Source organism: Myotis yumanensis, unplaced genomic scaffold (assembly GCF_028538775.1).
Source record: "Myotis yumanensis isolate MYYU_CA2020_CCGP unplaced genomic scaffold, mMyoYum1.0.hap1 SCAF_5, whole genome shotgun sequence".
Taxonomy (NCBI): Eukaryota; Metazoa; Chordata; class Mammalia; order Chiroptera; family Vespertilionidae; genus Myotis; species Myotis yumanensis.
Genome location: NW_027223756.1, coordinates 80,590,521 through 80,617,995, shown reverse-complemented (window position 1 = coordinate 80,617,995; position 27,475 = coordinate 80,590,521). Strand labels below are relative to the sequence as shown.

At 51.5% G+C, this 27,475-nt stretch overlaps 4 protein-coding genes and 1 long non-coding RNA gene across 7 annotated transcripts; 3 read left to right on the top strand and 2 right to left on the bottom strand.

The window, feature by feature from the left end:
- Positions 1–603: 603 nt before the first annotated feature.
- GTF2F1 (general transcription factor IIF subunit 1) lies at positions 604–8,364 on the top strand. 2 transcript variants are annotated; one of them, XM_070415939.1, is made up of 12 exons: positions 604–1,011; positions 1,094–1,140; positions 1,692–1,764; positions 3,558–3,751; positions 4,569–4,739; positions 5,840–6,024; positions 6,863–7,016; positions 7,106–7,284; positions 7,407–7,480; positions 7,564–7,702; positions 7,907–8,024; positions 8,112–8,364. In XM_070415939.1, the coding sequence occupies exons 1-12, from the start codon at positions 1,000–1,002 to the stop codon at positions 8,314–8,316; spliced, it is 1,551 nt and encodes a 516-aa protein (XP_070272040.1). In that variant the 5' UTR covers positions 604–999; the 3' UTR covers positions 8,317–8,364. The 2 variants fall into 2 exon arrangements, with proteins under 2 accessions (XP_070272040.1, XP_070272039.1); XM_070415938.1 differs by having other exon boundaries at positions 606–1,011; positions 7,103–7,284.
- Positions 8,365–11,842: 3,478 nt separating this feature from the next.
- Positions 11,843–12,391, top strand: PSPN (persephin). The gene is made up of 2 exons (XM_070413898.1): positions 11,843–11,987; positions 12,072–12,391. The coding sequence occupies exons 1-2, from the start codon at positions 11,843–11,845 to the stop codon at positions 12,389–12,391; spliced, it is 465 nt and encodes a 154-aa protein (XP_070269999.1).
- Positions 12,392–12,656: 265 nt separating this feature from the next.
- Positions 12,657–14,472, bottom strand: ALKBH7 (alkB homolog 7). Its single transcript, XM_070415937.1, has 4 exons — positions 14,179–14,472; positions 13,278–13,451; positions 13,065–13,189; positions 12,657–12,887 (listed from the first exon to the last, which is right to left on the bottom strand). The coding sequence occupies exons 1-4, from the start codon at positions 14,380–14,382 to the stop codon at positions 12,725–12,727; spliced, it is 666 nt and encodes a 221-aa protein (XP_070272038.1). The 5' UTR covers positions 14,383–14,472; the 3' UTR covers positions 12,657–12,724.
- On the top strand, positions 14,188–21,329 carry LOC139010890 (uncharacterized). 2 transcript variants are annotated; one of them, XR_011471568.1, is made up of 3 exons: positions 14,188–15,591; positions 15,680–15,896; positions 19,599–21,329. It is a non-coding gene; the product is annotated as an uncharacterized lncRNA (long non-coding RNA). The 2 variants fall into 2 exon arrangements; XR_011471567.1 differs by lacking the exon at positions 19,599–21,329 and having other exon boundaries at positions 15,680–15,898.
- Positions 18,725–26,664, bottom strand: CLPP (caseinolytic mitochondrial matrix peptidase proteolytic subunit). Its single transcript, XM_070415936.1, has 6 exons — positions 26,454–26,664; positions 26,297–26,368; positions 25,691–25,787; positions 24,123–24,310; positions 22,994–23,099; positions 18,725–19,075 (listed from the first exon to the last, which is right to left on the bottom strand). Exons 1-6 carry the CDS (start codon positions 26,637–26,639, stop codon positions 18,903–18,905), a joined length of 822 nt encoding a protein of 273 aa, XP_070272037.1. The 5' UTR covers positions 26,640–26,664; the 3' UTR covers positions 18,725–18,902.
- Between the last annotated feature and the right edge of the window lie 811 nt (positions 26,665–27,475).

Here is a 27,475-nt window from a genome sequence, read left to right as displayed (position 1 = left end):
CAGATGCTCAAGTGGATTAACGAATGGCTGATCTGTGAGCATGCTCAGTTGTGTTACTACTATGTTGTGTGCGAGGAGCGTGTGCACACCTGGTCAAGTGTGGTGGGGTACCTGTACCTCCCTCCTGCCCTCCATAGCCTCCTTCCCTTCCCCCAGTAAGCCTGCCACCCCCACGATGTTACCGTTCTCCTGGGGCCTCAGGGGTCTGCCCATGGGGGCAGCTTGGACTTGCACAGACCCATCCTGCCAGCGGCCTGGGGGGTTATCGCGCCCCATCCCCGCTCTGGCCCTGACCTCTTCCGGCTCGGCTCAACGTCACAAGGGCACCTGGCCCAATCATTTAGCAAGATGATGGTGTGTCCCCCGGGGCAGGGAGAAGAAATAAACTCCAAAGAGGTAGTGGTGCCGCGGGCGTGGCGCGACTGAGGCCTCGGTTGCTATGGTGACGCGGCCTCCTGGAACTCACTTCCGTAGTGGGGCGGGGCAGCCCTAGGCTTGGAGAGTCCGTGAGGGTGGATGGTTTCTCCTTCCCCTCCCAGAATGCCCCGCTGCCTTTTGCGTGCTCACGTCACGGGAGGGCGTGCTCACGTCATGAGCAGATTAACCGCGCTATATAAAGCGATCAGCAGCTGCAGGAGCTCCAGAAGGCAGTTACCTCTGGCCCGGATTGGTTCACTGCTCCGAAAGGCACCAGGAGGCTAGGTGACAGCTCACTGAGGTCCCGGGGCAAACGAGGAGGCTGCGGTCGTGACGCGATCCGCGGTCCGCGGGAGAGTTTCTCAGGTTAGGCGCAGGCGCAGATGTGTTAGGAGCGGCCACTGAGGCGGACGACCCAGCAGCGCTTCCGGGTAGTTCGGTGGCGCCTCGGACTTGGGGTCCTCGACCGGGGCCAAAGACCCGATCCCGCGAAGGCGGCTTTCCCCGGTGTGAGGGTCGCGGACCGCAGGAGAGGCAAAAAGAATACGGATTGGACCAGACCCGAACCACCGACCCTTGCCCATGGCGGCCTTCGTAAGTATGAGGCGGGGTCCAGGGGTTCCGACGGCCTCAGCAATCAGCCCCTCACTCACCGTCCCGCTTTCTCTCCGCGCAGGGTCCTGGCAGCCAGAATGTCACTGAGTATGTCGTTCGAGTTCCCAAGTAAGTCTCAACAACCCCCCCCCTCCCCCCGCCCAAACAATCAAAACCTTTAAGAGCCCCTAGGCATGCCAGGCGCTGCCTTGCCTGTGATTCATTCTCCAGACTGGCAGCGTCTTGAGGGCAGGGCTGGGATTGGGCGAGGACTCCCTGGGATAGCACTGTTTTTGAATGGAATGAATGAATGAGTACATTCATATGCAAGCGATGCAGCCCCTGGCCTAACATTCCCTCTGCCAGGAATGCCTTTTCCCCAGCTGTGACTGCTGGTGGATCCTTGTTGATCCCCAAAACCAGTTCCAGTATTTTCCTCCTCCAGGAAGCATTCTCTGCTTGCCCTCCCTCCTGCCTAGGGCTGAGTTCCCGATTATTCATCTTGGTTCCCCTAAATCTTTGTACCTTTTTCTGCATGGGTTGAGTACGGATCTGGCTTCCCTGACAGACTTGGGACTTCCGGGGTGTTTTAAGGGTCCTCAGCATTGCCTGCCACAGAGGGCTGAACCCGGGAGGGTTTGTTGAATGGATTGAGCACTATCTCTTCTTGATCATTCCAGAAATACAACCAAAAAATATAACATCATGGCCTTCAATGCAGCTGATAAAGTCAACTTCGCTACTTGGAATCAGGTAAGTCCGCGTTCTGAGGGGAATGAGAATTGATTGTGAATGTCGTGGCTGTGATAGTAACTAAGTGTGTTCCCGCGGTGCTTCCCAGTGGAGATAAGTGACAACTAAGGTCCAGGTTGATCAGCTGGGCTCTGAGTAAAACTTGTCAGGCCCTGCAGGAGGCCTTCTGAGAGGAGAACATTTAGACATTGTGCCCACTGATGGGCATTTTGGGCCTAGATTTTTCTGGGCAAGGGAGGAGGCTACATCCTACAGATGGTCTCAGAGTCCCCACCGTAAGGGCTTTGGGAGTTGTCTCAGTCCGTTGGGGCTGCTCTAACAGAACATCATATAAACAACAGCCATTTATTGCTCACAGCTCAGGAGGCTGAAAGTCCAAGATTAAGGTACCAGTAGATTTGGTGTCTGGAAAGGCCCACTTTCTAGTTCATAGACAGCACTGTTTCGCTGTGTCCTCTAGGAAGGGGCAAGGGAACTCTGTGGGACCCTTTGGTATAAGGGCTCCAACCTCATGACAAAATCACCTCCCAAGATACCATCCACAGGTGTTAGGTTTCAACATAGGCATTTTGGGACGGAGATAAAACATTCAGTCTAGCAGAAGCCATTCAGGGTTTTAAATGGGGGTTTTGTAAAGTGATCTGGCTGTTGTAGGGTGGAGGGCAGATGAAGCAGGGTAGAGGTGACTGCTGTGGTCCTGGTGAGCAATGATGGGCTTTGGAGCAAACAGGTGATAAGAAATGATTTAACTATAGTGGGTTTTGGAGATGGAGCTGACAGGGTTTATTGATGGATTGGATATTGAGGGGTGAGGGCCAGGGTAGAATTATAAACGTACATTTTAAAATAATACCTACTGTTAAATTGTCCAGAGATTAAAATTTGGAAAACCTCAGCCTTTAATGGCTTCTGAATTCACGGGGCAGTCCAGAGTCGAAAGCAGAGAGAGGAAGGCCAATTCTAAGCAGGTTGTTTTCTTTTCTTTCTTTTCTTTTTCTTAAATATATTTTTATTAATTTCAGAGAGGAAGGAAGAGGGAGAGAAATAAAAACATCAATGATGCCAGAGATTGATTGGCTGCCTCCTGCGTGCCCCCTACTGGGGATTGAGCCTGCAACCCAGGCATGTGCCCTGACCGTAAATCAGAACCGTGACCACTCGGTTCATAGGTCGATGCTCAAACACAGCCACGCCAGCCAGGCAAGCAGGTTGTTTTCATTGTTGTTTGTTAATCCTCTCCTGAGGATATTTTTCCATTGATTTTTTTTTTTTTTTTAGGGAGAGGGAAAGACAGAGAGAAACAATGAAGTGAGAGAAACACATCAATTAGTTTCCTCCTGTATGAGCCCTGACCAGGCCCCGGGCCAGGGAGGAGCCTGCAACCAAAGCATGTGCCCTTGACTGGAATTGAATCAGGGGCCCTTTGGTCTGCAGACCGACGCTCTGTCCACGGAGCCAAATTGGCTAGGGCTTATTGTTGTTTTTGTTTTACCACCACTATGACCTTACTGTGGTTTTTTTTACTGTTTTTTTTTTCATTTTCATTTAGAAATAATTTCAAACTTTCAAAAAGCTGCACAAATAGACATGGTACAAAGCTTGCCCATATCCCTTCACTCACATTCACTGAGCACTGACTTTCTACTTTTTTTTGCCAAGCAAGAAGTTGGAGTGTCTGTAGCTCAGCGTGGAGAGAATAAAGGGTATTCTTAGGGGTAGGGGCACAGCCCGAGCAAAGGCAGGTGCCCTGATGAGAGATCTTATTTCCTGCTTCCCCCACCATGTTCCCCCAGGCCCGGCTAGAGAGAGATCTGAGCAACAAGAAGATTTACCAAGAGGAGGAGATGCCTGAGTCGGGTGCAGGCAGTGAGTTTAACCGCAAGCTTCGGGAGGAGGCTCGGAGGAAGAAGTACGGCATCGTCCTCAAGGAGTTCCGGCCTGAGGACCAGCCCTGGCTGCTCCGAGTCAATGGCAAGTCGGGCAGGAAGTAAGTGGTGATGGCAGCAGGTCCCACCCTCCTCTTCCCTCATGCCCTCACTTTGTGGGGTGCTCTCTCAGAACTTGTATGCCCCATATGCACAGTGCAGGTGACAGCATGTCCTCCGTCATGGGGTTTCATTTTATTATTTACTTATTCATTCTGTCTCTCTCTCTATATATAGAATTGTTAGTATTACAGATGTCTCCCATTTTACCCTCCTTTACCCACCCTCCCAGGTCTTCACCACCCTATTGCCCATGTCCATGGGCTCTGCATATAAGTTCTTTGGTTTATCTCTTTTATAGGGTTTTATTTTTAAAGGTAAATCAAGTTGGTGCTTGTATAGGAGCTCCAAGGGCACCTGCCCTGTTCATGTACATCCAGGGGCCACCTTGAAGGTGGGAAACAGGGAAGGGGCACTCTAACGTTGCCTGGACTTCTGTGTGGGAAGATTGTGAGGGCAGAAGCCAGGAGGAGGCTCGCAGTGGTTCAGGCCCAAGGAGCAGCCTGGAGGCAGATCAGAGGGGTCTGACTGCAGGGCCTATGCTCTTCAGGTTATCTAACATGTTCCTTCCATGAAAGGACCATGATATGTAAAATGGGGGAAGCCCTCAGCCCACTCTGCAGGGTGAGGAGCACTGGCCCTGCTTCCCAGATTTGGAAATCAAGGCTCAGACAGGTCAAGAGCTAGCCCAAAGCCTCCCAGCCTCTGATTGCTCGGAGAAACCAGGTGGTTCTGTAGAAGGGACAGGCCCAGGGGCATGGTGGGCCAGGGCGGGTCTCTCTGGACACAGGCTGTGATCGTGACCGTGGTTCTTTGCAGGTTCAAGGGTATAAAGAAGGGAGGTGTGACAGAGAACACGTCCTACTATATCTTCACCCAGTGCCCTGACGGGGCTTTTGAAGCGTTCCCAGTGCACAACTGGTACAACTTCACACCGTTGGCCCGGCACCGTACGCTCACTGCTGAGGAAGCCGAGGAGGAGTGGGAGAGGTGAGTAAGCCTGGGCAGAGCTGGGAGGGAAGCAGGATGCAGACAATGTCGTCTCTCAGCTTCACCAGTGTAGAGCCAAAATAATTGGAAATAAGGTAGGTCACCATAACTTTATACCCCGCTGGGAGCTGGGGATTCAGTGATGACCAAGCCAGACCCCACCAGGCCCTCAGGGAGCTCTCAGTCCAGTGGGGAGACATAAACCAAAGCATCAAGGATGTATAGGGTCCTGTGAGAGCTAAGGAGTTAGTGACCGAAAGCAGGGCAGGGTGTCCCTGGATGCCTTGAGTTTTCCCAGGCAGGAGATCTAGGCTGGATCAACTGCAGATATTTGTTGCCTGAGATTGGTCTTGTTATGACCTTTATTTTGAAATCTGTTTTGTCTGATGTAAATATTGCTACCCCAGCTTTTTATTTTCATTTCTGTTTGCATGAATCCCTTTACTTTAAAATATACATATATTTTATAATATATATATATATATGTGTGTATATGTATATATATATATATATATATGTGTGTGTGTGTGTGTATATATATATATATATATATATATATATATATATAATTTCAGAGAAGAAGGGAGAGGGAAAGAAAGAAATATCAATGATGAGAGAGAATCATTGATAGGCTGCCTCCTGCACGTCCCCCACTGGAGACTGAGCCTGAAACCCGGGCATGTGGGCTAACTGAGAATTGAACCTTGACCTCCTAGTTCATAGGTTGACTTTCAGCCACTGAGCCATGCTGGCCGGGCGCCTTTGTTATTTTAATTTTGATGTGTCTTCGTGTGGACCTGAAATTGGTCTTAAGCTGAGAGATGTGCTGGGATGCCAACACCACACCAACACTTTCTCCTTGAGAGCTCAGGGCAGAGGGAACTGAAAAAGGGTCAGCTCTCCCCGCATGCTTTTAGGGTGTCCATGTTATGTGCGAGTCCCCTGGGGTCAGATCATGCCTCTTATCACCTAACTCATGTCTGTGGTTCCCTTCTGGGGAACATCCAGTGACGTGCAAGGAGGAAACCTGGTTCCTGGAGGAGGGCCCTGGAGCCAGGCCTGTTATCAGACCCCAGTGTATCCCTTACCTCCGCCTGCAGAAGGAACAAAGTCCTGAACCACTTCAGCATCATGCAGCAGCGGCGGCTCAAAGACCAGGACCAGGACGAGGAGGATGAGGAGAAGGATAAGCGTGGCCGCAAAAAGCCCAGTGAGCTGCGCATCCATGACCTGGAAGACGACCTGGAGATGTCGTCTGATGACAGCGAGGCCAGCGGCGAGGAGGGTGAGCCTGGGCAGAGCCTGCCTGGTGGCTGGGGTGTTCGGCACAGCTGCCTAAGTCGCGCTTGAGTCTTACTTTTTTTTTTTTTTTTTTTTTTTTTTTTTTTTTTTTTTATTTTTTTATTTTTCGCTTAAAGTATTACAAAGGGTATTACATAAGTGTCCTTTCCCCCCCCCCCCCCCCCCTTGAGTCTTACTTTATAAAGGTAGTTGAGTGACAACACAGAGTGATTAATGCCATTGAAAAAAACAGTTTACAGTTTCTTGGGAGATGAGAGGCAGGCACAACATGCCATGCAGGGCCACTTGCGGAAGCACCAGAATGAGTTGGAGGCAGAAATGAGTGATGGGCCCTGGCCAGTGTGGTTCAGTTGGTTGAGCATCATCCCATGCACTGAAAGGTCTCCAGTTCAATTCTCAGTCAGGGCACATGCCCAAGTTGCAGGCTTGATCTGTGGTTGGGGTGCATGCTGATTGATGTTTCTCACATCAGTGTTTCCCCTCTCTTTTCCTTCCTTTCTCTTAAAAAAAAATAAATCAATAAGAACATTTTTAAAAAGATATGGTGGGATCCACCAGTTTGAATCATTCCAGGGGCTCTGGGCCCCAAGAGTGATTTAGTGCAGAAGACAGTGGCCCTCAGTGTGAGACTGGAGAAAGGCTGTGGCCAGGGGGTGTAGATCCCAGATTGGTTTGGTTTGCACATGAGAGGTGTTGCCCCTAGGCAAGGCCTTTGCTTTCTGTAAGAATTGGCCATCTCCCCCTTTGTCAAGGCCTGAGATGTCCCAATGTCCTTGAATATACAAACCCGATGAGTGCTCAGTCCCCCTCCACTTCCCCAGGTGTCAAAGCCCCCAAGGCCAAGAAGAAGGCACCGATGACTAAGGCAGGCCGGAAGAAGAAGAAGAAGAAGGGGTCAGATGATGAGGCCTTTGAGGACAGTGACGATGGGGACTTTGAGGGCCAGGAGGTGGACTACATGTCTGATGGCTCCAGGTGAGGCAGGCGGGAGGCAGGTGTGAGACCCTGGGACAGCCTGGAGGAAGAGCTCACTCACCCTCTGCTCACTCTCTGTGTTGCAGCAGCTCTGAGGAAGAGCCGGAGGGCAAGCCCAAGGTCACCCAGCAGGAGGAGGGTCCCAAGGGCGTGGATGAGCAGAGCGAAAGCAGTGAGGAGAGTGAGGAGGAGAAGCCTCCTGAGGAGGACAAGGAGGAGGAGGAGGAGAAGAAGGCACCCACCCCACAAGAGAAGAAGCGGAAGAAAGGTGGGCTTGGCTTTCCAGGCTTCTGTCCCCTCTGCCCCTTACTAGATCCCCTTCTCTGAGATAGAGCTGAGGGTGGGTGTGGGTGCCTCTGATCCTGACAGCTCTTCTTTGTCCCCATACAGACAGCAGTGATGAGTCTGACAGCTCAGAAGAGAGTGACATTGACAGTGAGGCCTCCTCAGCTCTCTTCATGGCTGTAAGGCCCAGCCAGGGTTGGGAGGAGGGATGTCGGCCCTGGTGTCTGTTTCCAGACTCACGTCCCTAACCTAAAATTTGCAGAAAAAGAAGACTCCCCCCAAGAGAGAGCGGAAGCCATCAGGGGGCAGCTCAAGAGGCAATAGCCGGCCAGGCACACCCAGCACAGAGAGTGGCAACACCTCCTCCACCCTTCGGGCAGCTGCCAGCAAACTGGAGCAAGGTGGGTGGCCTTCCCGACCCACTGCAACCTCCTGACCTTTGTTCTTGTGTGCACTGAGCATCAGGATCTGAGGCCAGATCAAGGGGCTGACACCTTTCTGCCCCTGATCTCCTTGTATCCATAATCTAGGCACCCCTGGCCTGGCGTCTCCCGACATGTCCAGTGTGACATTTCTAATACTCAGCCCTGCCTCTGCTCTCACAGGAAAACGGACAAATGAGGCGACAGCAGCTAAGCGGTTGCGGCTGGACAGTGGACCCCAGAGCCTGTCTGGGAAGTCGACCCCTCAGCCCCAATCTGGAAAGTCAACCCCCAGCAGTGGGTAAGTTGGTGAGGACAGCAGGGGCAGGAGGGGACCACTGGGAAGGAGGGCCACCCACTAACCTCCCCACTCTCCACTGCGCTCCAGTGACGTGCAGGTGACTGAGGACGCTGTGCGCCGCTACCTGACACGGAAGCCCATGACCACGAAAGACCTGCTGAAAAAGTTCCAGACCAAGAAGACGGGGCTGAGCAGCGAGCAGACAGTGAACGTACTTGCCCAGATCCTCAAACGCCTAAACCCTGAGCGCAAGATGATTAACGACAAGATGCACTTCTCCCTCAAGGAGTGAGGGGCTGGCCCCCACCCTTTTGCCCAATAAATAAGCTCGTCTCCAGAAGTTCATGCACTCTTGAATTCCACATACTCATTGCTCTGGGTCCAACTGTCCACTTGTCACCCTGCTCCCTGAATCCCAGGACCCAGCATTAATAAGTTGGAAAAACATAAGCAGCATTCTTCTCAATTTACTTCTCTTATTCTCCCCCACTCCTCCTTGTAGAGCAGCCGTGGGCAAACTACGGCCCGTGGCCAGATCTGGCCCATTTGAAATGAATAAAACTAAAAAAAAAAAAGACCGTACCCTTTTATGTAATGATGTTTACTTTGAATTTATATTAGTTCACACAAACACTCCATCCATGCTTTTGTTGTGGCCCTCAGGTCCAGTTTAAGAACCCATTGTGGCCCTCGAGTCAAAAAGTTTGCCCACCCCTGTTCTAGAGCCTTGAGATGTCTCTCAGAACTTATTTTGCACGTGGGGTGATTTCTTCAGGTCTGTCTTCCACTTTGCCAGTTCTCTCTTCAGCTGTTTCTTTTTCAGATCAGCTGGTCTGTGTGTTTTGTTTTTTAAATTTTATTGATTTCAGAGAGGAAGGGAGAGGGAGAGAAACAAAATGATGAGAATCATTGATTGGCTGCCTCCTGCATGCCCCCTACTGGGGATCAAACCAGCAATCTGGCATGTGCCCTTGACTGGGACCCTTCAGTCTGCAGGCTAACACTCTACCCACTGAGCCAAACTGTCTAGGGCTAGTTTAAAATGTTTTTATTGATTTTAGAGGAGAAACATCTATCAGAAAAATATTGATTGGTTGCCTCTTATACACACCCCAGTGGAGGACCAAAACTGCAACCTGGATGTGTGCTCTGACTGCTATCAAACTGGCAATCCCCTGGTGCACAGGATGATGCTCAACCAACTGAGCCACACCAGCCAGGGCAGCTGGTCTGTTTTGAGTGGTCCTCAATGTGTGTGTGTTTTTAAAATATATTTTTATTGATTTCAGAGAGAGAGAGAAACATCAATGAGGAGGATCATTGATTGGCTGCCTCCTACACACCCCACACTGGGGATCAAGCCCGCAACCCAGGCATGTGTCCTGACTGGGAATCGAACTGTGACCTCCTGGTTCATAGGTCGATGCTCAACCACTGAGCCACGCAGGCTAGACTGTCCTAAATGTTTTCATCCCTTTCACATTTTTATTTTAAGCATCTTGTCTTATAGTTTTCATCAGACACATCAGCACCTGAAGCTCACAGGCCTCCTGTTCTATCTTCTGACTGGTCTTCATGACTGTAATCTTGGATAGGGGAACTGGTGGCCAGCTTGGGGCTCTATCTGTGGGACTCCTGGATGGTCTACAGGCCGGTCCTTGTAAATGGGTTTTGCCTTTGCTCCCACCAGGTGCCCCACGAGTCCCAGCCTGGGCCCATTTGGGATGGTTCTCAGCTCAGGGCTTTGTCCCCACATGGCAGCAAAAACCCAAACCCCTTTTATTGCTGATGTTGGCACCTTTTTCAGCTCTCCAGTGATGTTTCTGGGGCTTCCCTTTGTTACAAGTTGGTTATGTATTTTTTCCAGCATTGCTAGATGTTCTGTAGTGGGAGGACTGTTTAATTTCATGGACAATAATGCTGCTGGAAATGAAATTTGGCAGCAGGTGCTACTTTTGAACCTCGGCTGGAAACTTCAGGTGGAAAACTTCCCCACCCAGTTCCACAGGACCTTGGCTGTCGACTGGGAATGCCTGAGATGTCAGGCTAATTCCTAGGAATGTCCCAGGTCGGTCCAACCTCCCTCCCCATACTTCCGCCAGGCCTTTTTGGGGCAGCAGGAAAGATGCTCTCACCCTTTGCCCTGGGATTTTTACCCCTATACTCAGCCATGTGGACTGTGACCTACCAGTAAAGCCATATGCCTCAGTGATTAGGAGCAGGGACTGTGTTCAACAGGACCTGGGTTCAAATTCTGCCTGCGTTTAATTCTGGGTGACTCTGGACTACTTCTGAAAGTAGTCTCAATAGGTACTGCAATAAGAGCAACCACACCAGCCCTAACCGGTTTGGATCAGTGGATAGAGCTTTGGCCTGCGGACTAAAGGGTCCCAGGTTCGATTCTGGTCAAAGGCATGTACCTTGGTTGCGGGCACAACCCCTACGATGTTTCTAACTCTATCCCTTTCCCTTCCTCTCTGTAAATAAAATCAATAAAATGTATTTTTAAAAAAAGAACAACCATACCAAATTAGTGAAGCAATCCCCTGTATGTAGATTTCCGGTCATTTCTGATCTTTTGCTGATAGAAAGCAGCGGATAGTCCTGAGTTTGTGTCTGCTCACCTGCTAAGCATAAATTCCTGAAACAGTTTCGGGGTCAAAGGGATGGGATTTGCAGTTTCAGTATCAACTGCTCAACTGCTACCAACTTACACTCCCACCCACAGTGTGGGGATGCACCTATGTCATGCGTGCACCCCAGCCATGTGAAAGCAAGCTCTGATTTTTGCCAATCTTGGGTTCCGAGTTGAGTTTTAACTCAATCTTACCTGTGTGAGGTTGAGCACCTCTTCAAACATGCAATAGCTATTTGAATTTCCTTTGCCTCAAAAACTCTCCCAAGCTCCTCAGTGCCAAACACCATGTTAATCGCTGTCCTCAGAACCTCATGTGGGAGGGACTGATTAGCCTCCTTTCAGAGGTAAGGGACAGTCTCACTTCCCAGGGGCCACAGGGGCAGGGTATGGAAGTCACTGTGACTTGCAACTGCCTCCAAGACCCAGTGGGAGCCAACCTCCCTTCTTGCTGATGCTCTGGACACCAGGACCGGCTGAGTCCCAGGGTCCTCTGGTGGGCCTTCTAGAGGCAGGAGTCCCTGCAGGGTGAGCTTCCGGCCCCTTGTGTCCCAACTCTTGGCTGTCCTGGAGTCTTTCCCTTTTCCTGTTTTGACACCGGCTCAGCCAGGCCCAGACACAGGGCCATGATGTCTTAATCCTCTAGGCTGGAGCCATGATGGATGAGTCCCCATCAGCTAATTCACCTGCCAAACCACCTCTTCCCTGCTCCCGCTCCCACCCACCCAACATATCCATTCCACCTGGTGCCCAACACAGGGGCTCCTGAGCCTCAGCACCCTGCTTGAATGGGAAGGGGCCCCAATGGGGGACCCACAGAACATACCCCCCCCACCTCTCCTTCCACATGGCAGGTGGGACAGTGGGGCAGGAACCCTGGTTGCTCACCCTGGGCTGGGCCCTGGCTGCCGCCTCAACTCTTAAATCAAGGTGTGGAGGGCGTGTCAGAAATAGATCTATGGAATGTCCGGATGAGGGGTTGAGCCCTTAACTCTTAGAAGGAAAGAATGTGGGACAGAGGGAGTTGGCCTGCCTGGGTCTGAGGATGTGGGAGACAAGCTGGTGGGGGACATGGGGCCTTCGTGCCCATACAGCATCCGGCAGTGAAGAGGTTATTTCCCAGCCCAGATGGGGATAAATTGAGAGCGCAGGACCTCTCCATCCTCAGGACCTGTTCGTCACAATGGCCATAGGAAGAGTCCTGCTCGGCTCTCTGCTGCTCCTATCCCTGCAGCTGGGCCTCGGCGGGAACCCGAGTACTCCAGGGGCTCCAGTGGTAGAGGGAACACCCTCGTCTGAGCCAGCCGCCGACACAGGGACCTGGAAGGCACAGCTGGGTAAGGATCCCCAGCACCCCGTGTGACTCCCCAACTCCTTCCTGGCAAACCCCTGACCACTGTCAACTGCCCCTTGTTCCCACCCAGGTGCCCGCCTGCGCCGAGCCCCGGCTGGCCCATGCCAGCTGCGGAGCTTGGCCCTGCCAGTGGTGGAGCTGGGCCTGGGCTATGCTTCGGAGGAGACGATCATCTTCCGCTACTGCGCTGGCAGTTGTCCCCGAGGTGCCCGCACCCAGCACAGCTTGACGCTGGCCTGGCTGCGGAGCCAGGGCCGAGCACATGGAAGCCCCTGCTGCCAGCCCACCCGCTATGCTGATGTGGCCTTCCTGGATGATCACCACCACTGGCAGTGGCTGCCCCAGCTCTCAGCGGCTGCCTGCGGCTGCAGTGGCTGAGGGTGCCCAGACAGGGCCCTGCAGCCACACCAGAGGTCTGATGACCTATTTATTGGAGACCTGGATGCCCAGATGATGAGAAGATGGGGTGGGCTGGGGATGCCAGCAAGGGACACAATAAAGGAAACTGATCCTGGGGACTTGTGATTCTGTGTTCAGTGGGGTGCTCCTGACCCTGTCATCTTAGTTCCTGGTTGGTGGGCAGGTAGGGTCTGGGCTTCCCTTGCAGATCCCAGCCCCAGCAAACAGCCAGTGCAAGGAAGGCCACCTTGTCCATTTCCTAGCTTTATTCACAAACAGTGTCCCTGAGAAGCTGGGCAAAGGGCCTGGGGGTCAGCAGGCTGGGGGTGGCTGCCCAGGCTCCTCTGGTCCTACCCCCTCAGGGAGGGAGCGGCAGATCACGGAGATGCGTCGGCCTCGGGGAACCCGAAGTTTCCCAAAAAAGGACTCTTCATCCCGAAGGATCTCATGGGAGAAGTCATAACGAGCAGAGTCTCTGAAAGAGAAAACAGAGGCTGTGACTGGGTAGGGTGAGGGCACCCCTGTTCCAGGCTAAGCGTCTGCTGTGTAGTGGATGGTAGTTTTCTGGGAGGGCTGAATGAGAGACGGTGTTTGAAGTGCTGGGTAGCGTCTGACCAGTGATTAGGGTGGTGGCTTCTTGGCGGGGCAGTACCTAAGGATGTACAGTGAGCATGGCTCCAGCAAGAGTTCTAGCCACTCCCCAGGCTCCTGGGTGTGTACCAGCCGCATGACACTGGGAGACAGCAGGGACAGGCCAGCGATGGTGGTTCCGCAGAACTGGAAGAGGGAGCAGGGTGGTGGGTCAGGCTCTGGACAGGCTGGCCCAACCCCAGCTGGGAGCTTCAAGCTGCAGGCTTCTGCCCACCTTGATGCTGTCAACGTGTGGCTTGATGTAGCCCCGAGGTTCCAGGTCCAGCACGTGCACTGAGGACAGCAGGGTCTGGCCTGGGCCAAAGGCGGCTGCCTGAACACGCTGCAGGATGGCCCGGCTTGCCTCTGACCAGCGAGACTTTTCTGTCTCTCGGAAGCCATGGATGGCCTGCAGAGAGAGCTCAGGTCAAGCCTGGAAACTGCGGGGGGTATGTGGGGTGGTGGGGGGGAACACGGCGCTCTGGGGAGAAGACAGGGAAACTAAGGTAGGGAGGGGCAGAGTGCAGAGCCAGGGGCTGGTTTCCTGCATGACCCCTGATCTCACCCTCAACTCACAAACTTTGTCCTATCTAAGCCATGATCTTTGGTCTCAGTCTTTTGTACCCAACCCCTGGCTCCAATTCAGTTCCAAATCCAGGCTCCAATGCTGGCCTCGCCCCAATATTCAATTTTGTGTCAGTTTCTGCCCTCAAACGGTGACCCTCCCTCTCCTCCCCCTACACCCCTTTCGCTACCAAACCTTGGTCCTGTACCCCAAACACCCTTCGGTTCCAGGTCCTGCCTCCAGTTATGGCCCTGCCCTCATCTTCAAAGACTCCCAAGGTTCTGCCCCCAGCCGTAGCCCCGCCCCACCCAGCGCCACACTCCCGTCCCCACCGTAGCCCCGCCCCCAAAGCCCCGTCCTAGGTCCCGCCCCCAGGTAGCCCCGCCCCACCCAGCGCCACACTCTGGTCCCCACCGTAGCCCCGCCCCCAAAGCCCCGTCCTAGGTCCCGCCCCCAGGTAGCCCCGCCCCACCAGAGCACCTCTTCCGTCCCCGCCCCCAACGTCCCTGCCTCCGCCTCTGACGTGGCTCCGCCCCCAGCGCGGTCCCGCCTCCAGCGCCGCCGTCCTCACCGCGTCCCAGTGGTCGAACTCGTAGCGGCGGCGGCGCAGCTCCGGCTCCAGCTCGCGCCTCAGCGTCTCTTCCTCGGCCGCGCTCAGGAAGCCGGGCCGCACCACAGCCGCATCCCGCAGGCGCCTCAGCACGGCGGGGCCAGAGCCCCGCACCCAGCCAGGCCCGGGCATCGTCCGCAGCGCCAGCCACCCGCTCCCGGCCATTGCCTCGGAGCCCGGGAGCGGGAGCGGCCGGGTCAGGGTGACACCCCCGCCCCAGAGCCTTGGGGTGCGGCTGCGCCGAGTGCCTCCCGCGATTGGCTCTCCTCGGCGTCCCGCCTCTCGGAGAAGAGACTGCTGGTTGCTGCTTGGCTCTCCTCCCTAAGCTATCACTCCTCCCAGGGCCCGCCTCCTCTCCCGCGCTATTGGGCACCTCCCTCAGTAGCTTAAACTATTGGGTGTCCCGCAGGTCCGTCTCCAGTGGCCAAGGCGGGACCTGGCCTGGGGTGGTCAGGGGCCGCAGAATTTGGGTCAAAGCCTACGCTCTGGATTTGGCCAGGGCTAGAGGTGCAGCGGTTCTCAACCTGTGGGTCGCGACCCCTTTGGTGGTCGAACGACCCTTTCACAGGGGTCGCCTAAGACCATCCTGCATATCAGATATTTACATTATGATTCATAACAGTAGCAACATTACAGTTATGAAGGCAACGAAAATAATTTTATGGTTGGGTCACAACATGAGGAACTGTATTTAAAGGGCCAGAAGGTTGAGAACCACTGGAAGGGTAGAGAACAATTCGACGGAGAGGAAGGGGTCAGGGGCACAGGGGTCAGAGGAGTGACGGCAGGTCACGATTATGGGACCAAGTTTGCGGAAAACCAGGAATCGCCCATTCCCATACAAACTGGCTGGTTTGCACCTTATACACAATAAAAACAAAAGACCCTTCACTTCCTGGTAGAATTGGCATATTACCATTGTGCAGCCCTTATTGGAATAATATATAGTGGATCTAGGCAAGGATTCTCGTCAGCCCCTAAGGTCAGGAAAGGAGGGACAACTGGACTTCATGTGCCCCCTGATGGAAGCACCCCCCCACCCCCCCGCCCCAGCTAAGAGGTCACTTGCCAAAAAGGGGAACCTGAATTCAGTTCGATTTCTCTAGGTTTATACACCAAATTACAGGAAATACCTAGGATAGGTGTCACCACCTTTCCTGACCCAGTCATCAAAATCCCAACTGAAAGTCTACAAGACAAAACAACCTGTTTCTCCAACAAATGAATCTCAAGGAAAAAGAAGAAAAAGAGGGAGAGATTGAGAGAGAGAGACTAAGGGGAAACCTGCAATTACAAGAGACTTAGACCTACCAACTAGTTGCAACAAGCTAGAAAAATTGAGACTGAGGAAATTTGGACATTGGTTGGATATTTGTAAGTATTTTAATTTTTTATAAGTATTGAAATTTGGACACTGGTTGGATATTTGTAAATATTGTAAATGTTTTTCTTTTTCTTTAAGGACACAAAGTTTTCTTTATTCTTTGGGGGAGAAGGGACGCCATGCTTCCAGTCAATTAAGAGAAACATTTTTATCGGCACAGAAGTCTTTTTTATTTTTTCCCACTTATGCCATCCATTCACAGGGAATGGGTTCCAGCAGCTCCGGCTCCTTTCCATTGGTTCTCACAGAGTGTGCTTCTCCGGGTGGAGCAGGCTGACGCTTCAGTTGAACCCAGGTACCTTTCTCTTTGGCTTCCTTCTTTTTCTGATCATTTTCCTTCACGCGTTTCAGGAAGCTGTCTCGGCTCTTAGATGCTTAATATGCTCAATACGCACATTAACTCTCTTGGCAAGAATCTTGCCCTTAACTTGCTTGTTCACAGCAATGCCCACTGCATGCTGGGTGACACTGTAGACCAGCAGTTCTCAACCTGTGGGTCGCGACCCCTTTGGGGGTCGAACGACCCTTTCACAGGGGTCGCCTAAGACCATCGGAAAACACATATGTAATTACATATTGTTTTTGTGATTAATCACTATGATTTAATTATGTTCAATTTGTAACAATGAAATTGGGGGTCACCACAACATGAGGAACTGTATTAAAGGGTCGCGGCATTAGGAAGGTTGAGAACCACTGCTGTAGACTCTTCCAGTTTTGCCCTTGGTAACACTTGTGGGGCATTCCTTTTTTGTTTGTTTGTGGTCTGTTTTGTTTTTTAAATATATTTTATTGATTTTAGAGAGGAAGGGAGAGGGAGATAGAAACATCAATGATGAGAGAGAATCATTGATTGGCTGCCTCCTGCACGCCCCTTACTGGGGATTGAGCCCACAACTCAGGCATGTGCCCTTGGCTGGAATCGAACCCGGGACCCTTCAGTCCGCAGGATGATGTTCTATCCACTGAGCCAAACCAGCTAGGGCTGGGGCATTCGTTTTTGAACAGTGCCTATTCCCTTGATGTCCACAATATCACCTTTCTTGTAGATTCACATGTATGTGGCCAAAGGAACAACTCCATGTTTCCTAAAAGGCCTGGAGAACATATAGCGGTGCCTCTCCTCTTTCCCTTTGGGCTAGTCATTTGGCGAATTACTAGAAGATGGTGGTTCTGGCTGAAAGGCTATTGTAATTTTTTAAGGTTTGAAAGTGGTATTTGGTTGCCTTTTGGGAGATTCCTTATCCTTGTAGATATACATACTGAAATATTTATAGATGTAATGAAAACTGGAATGTGCTTCAAAGTAGTCCAGGGAAGTAGGGGGCAGGGAGGGAAGAATCAAAGTTGGCCGTGAGCCCGGCCAGTGTAGCTCAATGGATTGAACATCGCCCCAATCACCAAGAGGTCACTGGTTGGATTCCCAGAGGATTTCCCATGCCTTGGGTTGCGGGCAGCTGATTGATCAATGTTTTTCTCTCATTGGTGTTTCTATCTTTTTCCCTTCCTCTCACTTTTAAACATCAATAAAAACATATTTAAAAAAAGGTTGGCCTTGAATTGGTGTGATGGGTGCATGAGGCCTCATTATCCTGTATTTTCTATTTTTGTATATATTTAAAATTGTCCAGAATGAAGAGTTTAGCCAAATGTAACCGATAAAGATAGCCAAATTAAAAGTCCTCTGAATCTTAAAAACATAAAATTCACCCCAGTTCTCCCTCCAGCTCCAGTCCCTTGTTCTCTGCTCTCCTTCACAGCAAAATTCCTTGAGAGACTTGTCTGGCTCCAGTATTTTCCAGCCCATGCTGAGACCCCACAGCACTGAAAGTGCTTAAGGCCATCGTCCCATGGCCTTTCACTGGGCCAAATCCAGCTGCCAGTTCTCAGCCTGACCACGAATTCAACAAGCTGATGTCCCCTATATTTTTATTTCCAACCCTGACCCAGACTTACCCATCCCCTGGGATGTCTGAGGCTCATCCAGCATCAAATATAACATGACCAAAAGCAGCTTCTGATTGCGGCCCTCAAACCTGCTCCTCCCGCCAGCCTTCCCATCTCAGTTAGCAACTCTCCATCTTTCTAGCTGCTTTGGGCTAATTCCTTGGAGTTTGTGAAGATTACTTTCTTTCTCAAATCTCACATTCCACCTGTCAGCCCTGCCTTTAAAACCTGGCTGGAATCTGACCTTCTCACCACCTGGTTGGGCCTTCAGCCTTCACCTGGATTATCCCAAGTCTCCTAACTGGCCTCCACGTTTCTGAGCTTCCTGCTCACCCACATCTCCATGGGCGCCATAGTCATACTTCTTTTTGTTCCTCTCCTCAAAACCCTCTGCAATTTATCTCCCTCATAGCTAAGATCTACCAGGCCTTTTGAAAACTACTTCTCCCCTTTCTGCTCTAATCTTTAGTCTTATGGTTCCTCCCAGGTGCCAGGCACAGTCCTGCCTCAGGGCTTTTGCACTCTCTATACCAGCCGTGGGCAAACTACGGCCCGCGGGCCGGATCCGGCCCGTTTGAAATGAATAAAACTAAAAAAAAAAAAAGACCGTACCCTTTTATGTAATGATGTTTACTTTGAATTTATATTCGTTCACACAAACACTCCATCCATGCTTTTGTTCCGGCCCTCCGGTCCAGTTTAAGAACCCATTGTGGCCCTCGAGTCAAAAAGTTTGCCCACCCCTGCTCTATACCCTCTGCCTGGACTGCTCTGTCCCAAGATAGCAACATGGCTCCCTCCCTGACCTCGTTCAGATCTTTGCTCAAGTGTCACCTTTTTTCAAGGCCTTTGCTGGCCACCCCACCCAAAACTGTCATACACACACACACACACACACACACACACACACACGCTGCATACTGCTTTTCCTGATTTTAAACTGTCTGCTCCCACAAGAATAAGTTCTTTGAGGACAGGGATTTCTGTGTTTCCTTCACGATTTGTTGCGCCCTCTCAAACAGTGCGTGGAGTGGTGTATATGCTCAGTCCAGGTTGTTGACGTTCAGGAGCTGAAGATTAGAGCCTCAGGGTTAGGGCCAAAGCAGAAGGGGCCTTATGAAGCATATACTCTTGCATGGTGGTGAAGAGGGGAAGGAAGGAGCCACAGAAGGGGAGCAAAGACTACAAAGATTTAATTTAAAATCACAGTGTCTCAGCCAGGATACCCGCCGCTAGGGGTACACCCAAGTCCAAAGGTCCTCAAGGGGCTCCTCCAGGCTCAGCAGCAAGGAGCCGACAGTGCAGCAGCTGTAGCTTCTGGCCCCTCAACTGTCCTCCCAAGGGTGAGGTCCACTCAAGTGCTCACTGGGGCAGGCTCTGCTGCTGTCGCTGCTGCCACAGGCTCCTTCTGCACTAGCTCAGGCTCGTCCTCACCATCCTGAGGTGGGTGCACCAGAACCTTGTCTAAGATGCCAAACTCCTGGGCCTCCATGGGGCTCATGTAGCGGTCTCTCTCCATGGCCGACTCTGGGGGAGGGAGGAAGCGGGAGGCAGGACATGAGTGGTTAAAAGCAGAGACCTGGAGCCCTCGCTGGTGTGGCTCAGCTGGTTGAGCATCGTCCCATGCACCAAAAGGTCGCCAGTTCCCCCTCAAGGCACATGCCTTTCCCACTCTGTGCTTGTTTCCCCATTGCTAAAATACCTATTTCAACTTCTTTACTTGTTAGTAATGGGTGATAGTCTGGGAAGGGGCATGAATCCTAAGTGGATAATGTGATAAATTTCAGACTGAACATACCCACACGGCCAGCACCCAGATCAAGAGATGGGACATTGGCCTGGCCGGGTGGCTCAGTTGGTTGGAGTGTCATCTCGTACACCAAGATTATGGGTTCGATTCCCAGTCAGAGCACTTACCTAGGTTGTGGTTTCGATCCCCAATCGGAGTGCATATGGGAGACAATTGATCGATGTTTCTCTCTCACATTAATATTTCTCTCTCTTCCCCTTCCTCTCTCTCTCAAATCAATTTAAATATGTATCTCCTCAGGTGAAGATTAAAAAAAAAAAAGGAGGGAGAGACCGGGAAGATGGCGGCATAGGTAAACACTGGAGACTGCCGCCGTGGACAACCACTTCAAAAATACAACTAAAAGTCGGAGCGGACATCAACCAGAACCACAGGAAGGCTGGCTGAGGAGAGTCTCTTCAACTAGAAGCAAAAACAACAGCATTCCGACGCTCAGCGGAGGCGCAGTGTGGAAAATTTAAAGGTACGGCGGTGCGGTGGTGAGGGTGTGCGCGCAAAGCGGGCTGGCGGCTGAGGGCGCGATTGTCGTTTTCAATCAGGAGCGAGTCTCAGACTCTGGGCTACAGATCCGGGCGAGTCTCTAGGGACCCAGACTCAAACGGGAGAAGCGGGACTGTCTGGCTACGGCCCCTCCGAGGTTTGCAGCGGTTGTTGGGACAGAGAGGCAGAGCCCCTGGGGACGGACTGAGAGCGGCCATAGCTGCTCCCTACCCCCGCCCTGTTGAGCCCGCCCCGCCCAGGCCCTGCGCAGAACCATTTGCTGACCGCCTCAGGCAAAGGCTGGAATAACGCCTCCCCAGAAGACAGACGTTTTCCACAGCTGATTCCTACAGCCAGTCGGCCTGGTGGTCAAATCCCTCTAGTGTTAACTACAACAATTAAGGCTTGGCTAGAACAAGACTGCGCACAGAGACCACAAGGGGGAGCACCAAGAAAGCATATAAGATGCGGAGACAAAAAAACATGACAGAAATGGAGGATATGGAGCTAAGAATCGCAATTTTGAGGGCTTGCCATAAATTTGTGCAGAGCCTCACTAAAACTAATGAGAACCTCGATGCTACGATAAAGAAATTAGAAAGTAAGCATACACGGACTGAAATAAAGAATATTATACCCAATAGCAGACCAGAGGAGCACAAGAATCAAACCAAAGATTCGACAAAAAACACCCAATTGGAAAAGCAAAATGAAAAAAGAATCCGAAAGTGTGAAGATAGTGTAAGGAGCCTCTGGGACAGCTTTAAGCGGTCTAATATCAGAATTATTGGAGTGCCAGAAGATGAGAGACAGCAAGATATTGAAAACCTATTTCAAGAAATAATGGCAGAAAACTTCCCCCACCTGGAGAAAGAAATGGACTTACAGGTTCAAGAAGCGCAGAGAACCCCAAACAAAAGGAATCCAAAGAGGACCACACCAAGACACATCATCATTAAAATGCCAAGAGCAAAAGACAAAGAGAAAATCTTAAAAGCAGCAAGAGAAAGAGGCTCAATTACCTACAAGGGAATACCCATACGACTGTCAGCTGATTTCTCAACAGAAACTTTGCAGGCCAGAAGGGAATGGCAAGAAATTTTCAAAGTGATGAATACCAAGAACCTACAACCAAGATTACTTTATCCAGCAAAGCTATCATTCAGAACTGAAGGTCAGATAAAGAGCTTCACAGATAAGGAAAAACTAAAGGAGTTCATCACCGCCAAACCAGTATTATATGAAATGCTGAAAGGTATCCTTTAAGAAGAGGAAGAAGAAGAAAAAGGTAAAGATACAAATTAGGAACAACAAACATGCATCTATCAACAAATGAATCTAAGAATCAAGTGAATAAATAACCTGATGTACAGAATGAACTGGTGATTATAATGAATCAGGGACATAGAAAGGGAATGGACTGACTATTCTTAGGGGAAAAGGGGTGTGGGAGATGCGGGAAGTGACTGGACAAAAATCATGCACCTATGGATGAACTCAGCGGGTGGGGAGTGAGGGTGGAGGGTGGGGTGGGAGCTGGAAGGAGGGGAGTTATGGGGGGAAAAAAGAGGAACAAATGTAATAATCTGAACAATAAAGATTTAAAAAAAAAAAAAAGAGCAACACTAGACCCCCTAAAACCCTGCTCGAGCCCACTTCCTGTCACCATGTCCTCCTGCCCAAGAGTAACCATCATCTTAACAGTGACCTAACAGTTATGCCTCTTTTTGTTCTTTAAATATGTGGAATGGCAGTGTTTACTCTTTTTTCCACTCAGCATTAGGTTTCTGAGATTCATCCTGGCTGCCATGTCATTGTGGACCATTCTCTCACTGCTGTATAGTATTCTACTCTGTGAATAAACCTCCACCAATTCACTCATTCTCCTGCTGTGGGCATCTGAGTGTTTGGGGCCTGTATGAACAGGACTGCCATCAGCATTCCTGTCTGCATCTTTGATGGACATAAACACTCAGTTCTCCCCTATATGCTGAGGGGGGAACCCCAGCATCTTTTTGCATGTTTAGCCTCGGCCAGTAATGCCAAACAGCTGGAGTTAGGGAGCTGCAGATCAGAGCCTCAGTGGCTCTACTATTTTCACTCCGGCCTGCAGGATAAGCATTCCAGTTGTTCCACATTTCTTTTTTTTAATATATAGAGAGGAAGGGAGAGGGATAGAGAGTTAGAAACATCAATGAGAGAGAAACATCAATCAGCTGCCTCCTGCACACCCCGCACTGGGGATGTGCCTGCAACCAAGGCACATGCCCTTGACCGGGATCGAACCTGGGACCCTTCAGTCCGCAGGCCGACGCTCCATCCACTTAGCCAAACCAGCTAGGGCTGTTCCACATTCTTGTCAGCATTTGATGTTGTCAGTATTTTATATTTGAGCTATTCTAGTGGATTGAAATGGTATCTCGTTGTGGCCTTAATTTCTTTTCCCTCGTAACTCATAATGATTATTTTTAAACAGCATCACTCAAGATGGTGAGCATCTTTTCTTTTTTTTTTTTTTTAATACATTTTTATTGATATCAGAGAGGAAGGGAGATGGGAAGAAATATGGAAACATCAGTGATGAGGAGAGAATCATTGATTGGCTGCCTCCTGCATGCCCCCTCCCGGGGGTCGAGCCTGCAAGTCCTGGGCATGTGCCCTGCCTGGGAATTGAATGCGGGACTTCTTGGTCCATGGGATGATGCTCAACCCACTGAGCCAGCACAGCCGGGCGTGAGCATCTTTTCTTATGCTTTTTGGCCACTTGGAATATTCTTTGTGGAAGGCCCTGCTCAAACCTTTTGACCCATTTCAATGAAGTTTTTGAGGGTTTTGTAAATTTTTTTTAAGTGCTTAGAACAGAGGTTCTCAACTGGAGGTGATTCTGTCTCTCAGGGGACACTGGGCAATATGTGGAGATAGTTTTGGTTGTCACAATTAGAGGGTGTTCCTGGCAGCCAGGGTGGCAGCCAGGGGTGCTGCTCAGTACCCTGCAGTGCACAGGACAGTCCCCCCCACAGAGAACGATTGACCCCGAGTGTCAGTAGTGCCAAGGTTGAGAGGCCTGGCTCAGCGCAAGGCCTGACACTGACACCTGTGTTGGTTCAAATACAGGAAGGGGAGCAGTGGGGGTCTGCCTGGGGCAGGGCACTCACCAATCACCTGTAGGCTCTGTTTGGTGTGCTTGGCATAGATGGTATAGAGCTGCTTCTTGAGTTTTATGATCTCCTCTGCCTGAATGGCGATGTCTGTGGCTTGGCCCTGGGGGACGTCCCAAGGAGAAGGTTGGAACCAGTGTCAGCACGCTCATGGGAAGGCTGGAGATGGGGACCCAGGAGCCCCCTTTGGACTTTGGGCTGCCAGTGGTCAGGCAGGTGAGTCAGGGCTTTAAGTCCCTCTACACCCTGCTTCATCCTCGCCACCATCAGGAAGGCTTCCTGGATTAAATATATTATCTTATTTTCTGTATCTGGACCTCATCGACCTAGAGCCGTGGCTGGCAAACCGCGGCTCGCGAGTCACATGCGGCTCTTTGGCCCCTTGAGTGTGGCTCTTCCACAAAATACCACGTGTGGGCGCGCACGTACAGTGCGATCGAAACTTCATGGCCCATGCGCAGAAGTCGGTATTTTGTGGAAGAGCCACACTCAAGGGACCAAAGAGCCGCATGTGGCTCTCGAGCCGCGGTTTGCCGAGCCGCAGTTTGCCGACCACTGACCTGGAGGAATGGTCCCTCTACCAGGGCTAGCTAATTCCTAGAGATAGCAAGCAGCTCACCTAAAAGCACACCTTTCGTGTGCAAATCAGACGATTCAGAGGCCATACTCCCCCCACCGCCTGGATTCTGAGCCACTATTTCTGTCCCGATCACCCCAAGGCCAGTTGCCATACAACCAGGGAGAGCTATTACACCTCAGAGCTTGTTACAGTTATTCAGACTAGCCAATCTTAAGGCTGTTTATCTTGCCTTGCCCCAGTTTTCCCCACAGACACGACAATAAAGGCTCTTGTCACGTTTTCTTCCTGCTCCCTTTGCCTCCTGACCAACCCTGGCACGTGCCCGTGTGTCCCTGCCACAGCCTGGCATGCCCCTTCCTTTTGGAGACTGTGAGCAACAGACTCTTTTCAACAGCAGTTGGCTTCTGTTGGCCTCACTGTAGCTGAATAATAATAAACTCTATATTTTCAAACACTGACATCCCCACAGGAGTTTCACCCAGTCAGTCCTCCTGTCTAGACCCCTGTCCCCCATCCCTGAAGCAGCTTGCAGGGCTTGGCACTCACCCGGGCGCCCCCAGAGGGCTGGTGGATCATGATGCGTGAATTGGGGAGTGAGTGGCGCATGCCTGGGGTGCCCGCGGCGAGAAGCAGGGAGCCCATGCTGGCGGCCTGGCCAACACACCACGTGCAGATGGGGTTCAGGATGTACTGCATCGTGTCGTAAATGGCCAGGCCCGAGGTCACCAGGCCACCTATGGGTGTGAGCGCAAGTTAGGGGCGGTGCCAGCTCCTCCCACCATCCTTTCCCTATATTAGGCCCTGGTCTTAGGGAGAGTTGGTGTAAATGCAGTCTTTAAAAAAATCCTCTCCCAAAGGTTGATATTTTAGAGAGAGAGGAAGGAAGAGAGAGAGAAACATTGATGTGAGAAACATGGACTGGCTGCCTCTCATATATGCTACAACCTAGGAACATGCTCTGACCAGGAATCGAACCCGCAACCTTCTAGTGCACGGGATGATGCTCCTACTGAGGCACTGGGCTAGGGCTAGATGCAGCCCTTTAATGCAGGGTCTGCAAATACCTTAGGGGGGAGGGAGGTGACAGGAAAGGTGGCACAGGCCAGGTGGGAACAGAATGAGAGTGACCTGTTGCCACATGTGCATGTGGGCCCAGAGCGACCAGATCTGCCAAATTTTCAAGAGATACTAGAAATTCGGAGATGTGGCTGAGGGTGAGGCTCTGGAGGCAGCCTGCCTGGGTATAACCCCTGGCTGGGCAATCTATCATCCTTGTGGCCTGAGCAAGTTACCTAGCCTCTCGGGGCCACAGTGTCTCCTCAGTAACTAAATAGTACCTTTCAGGCGAGGTTGCCATAAGGATCAAATACGTTGAATGCACATAAAGTGCTTAGAAAAGTGCTTGGCATAGTAAACACTCAAGTTCCTTTTTTGAGGGGAGAGGGTGGTGGTGGAATCTACCAATTTTAAGAGTTTGACAACCTGGTCAGGTTGGTAAAATGTTATGTGTGTGAAAAAGACAAATACCATATGATTCCACATATATGGGGAATCTAAAGAACAAAATAACAAGCAAAACAGAAAAAAAAAAAAACCACAAAAAACTCATAGATACAGAGAACAGACTCATGGTTGCCAGAGAGGGGGGAATTGGCAGTCACAAAATAGTCATAGGGATTAAAGTTCATCATAAGGAATATAATCAATAAAATTGTAATAAGCATGCATGGTGCCAGATGGGTGCTGGAATTATCAGAGGGATCGTTTTGTAAATTAAGTAATTGTTTAACCACTATGCTGTACACCTGAAGTAAATATAAAATAACATTGAATACCAACTCAACTGTAAAAAAAAAGTTATGTCTGTGATCAAAGAGGAAAATTCAGCTGAAGGTTTGTGAACCTAGACTTAAAAGCAAGGAGCAGTTTTTGGAGGGTTCAAGACACTTTTGGGATTCTGAAGTTAATTCTGAATTCCCTACTTTCTCCAGAGAGAGAACATCCCTGATGGGGTTGGGAAAGGGGGGGGGGGGTCAGAGTCCTCTGAGTCACCTAGTGCATCCAAGCAGTGCCCCCTCGAACTTAGGGGTTCCTCCCCCGCTCTCCTCGCTCACCAGGGCTGTTGATGTACATGTGGATGGGCTTCTTGTTGCTCTCAGACTGCAGGAACAGCAGTTGCGCGATAACCAGGCTGGCCACATTGTCATCAATCTGCAAGTGGGGAAGACAGGTGTCCCGGGTGGGGTGGGGGTGGGGAGAGGGCTAAGGGAGGCAAGTTTTGGCGGCTGGGGATGAGTCAGGGAACCAGGATGACTGTCAGAGCCCAAGTGAGATGGGTCGGAAAGAATTCAGGATTCAGGAGGGTATGTAAGGGGTGGTTGGGACCCAGGGGGTTTGGAGCACAGGAAGGGCAGAGTCAGTGGGCTCAGAGCACAGGAAGGGAAGGGAGGAACGGGGACGGGATCATAGCTGTGGGAGGAAGTTCAGAAATCAGGGAGGAGAGGGTTTGAAGAAGGGGTCAGGAGGGAATGGTGGGGAGTACGTGGGGGCGGGGTAGTCAGAAGGCTTATGTACGAGGAAGAGGCTGTCAGGTTGTGACTAGAGCGGAGCCCAGGGAGGAAATTCAAGTGGGAGAGGTCAGGGAGCCAAGGGGATTCGAGGATAAGGGGCGCCTAGGGTCCGGGCAGGAGCAAGGGGGGATCAGCGTGCTGGGTGCTCACCGGACCCATGACACACACGATGCGCTCCCTCAGCAGCCGCGAGTAGATGTCATAGGCACGCTCGCCGCGACCCTGGAGGAGAAAGACGGAGGTGAGGGTCGGGGCGGCCGTGCCCCCAGCCCAAGCCCCCAGGCCTGTTCTCCGCCGGCCGCTATACCGTCTGCTCCACCACGATGGGAATGAGCGGGATAGCCCGGGCCGCCGTCGTGTGCAAGCTCCGCTGCAGGGCCAGACCCGTCTCGGGCATCCGCTGTGTGGGGAAGAGGGCGGCGAGGCGAGGCCACAACGCGAGGCACCTTCCTGCCGCCACCCGGGTCCCCCCCACCAGCATTCCGCTCCACATCCCGCCGCTCGTGCCTCCCGGCTTCCGTCCGATGGCGGAACTACGACTCCCAGGGTGCTTTGCGCACACAGCGCTAGCTCTCTGGGCCGCCCACTTCCGGGAAGTTGGGTGGGCACGTTCAGAGGCGGGGCGGAGCCCTGGGAGGAAGTGGACTCCAGGCAAAGCTGGAGAAGTTTCAGAACCTCCAGTTCGAGTCCCTTTCCTAACGAATTCGTCATAATATTCTGCTGTTCATTACTTATTTAAAAAAGCAACAACATTCGGCTCTCCCCTAGTGGCTCAGTTACGGGTTCCATTCCCAGTCAGGACACATACCAGGTAGGGGTGCTTTGGGGAGGCAAGCATGGGTGTTTCTCACATTGATGTAACTCTCACATCCACGTCCCCGCCCCCCCCTTCTCTCTCTCTCTCATATCAATAATAAAAATAAAAATCAGCTCTAGCCGAAACCGGTTTGGCTCAGTGGATAGAGCGTCGTCCTGTGGACTGAAGGGTCCCGGGTTCGATTCCGGTCAGGGGCATGTACCTGGGTTGCGGGCACATCCCCAGTGGGAGATGTGCAGGAGGCAGCCAGTCGATGTTTCTCTCTCATCGATGTTTCTAACTCTCTATCTCTCTCCCTTCCTCTCTGTAAAAAATCAATAAAATATATTTTTTAAAAAATCAGCTCTAGCTGGTTTGGCTCAGTGGATAGAGCTTCGGACTGCAGACTGAAAGGTCCCGGGTTCCATTCAGTTCCAGTCAAGGGCACCGGGTTGTGGGCTCGATCCCCAGTAGGGGGCGTGCAGGAGGCAGCCGGTCAATGATTCTCTCTCATCATTGATGTTGATATCTCT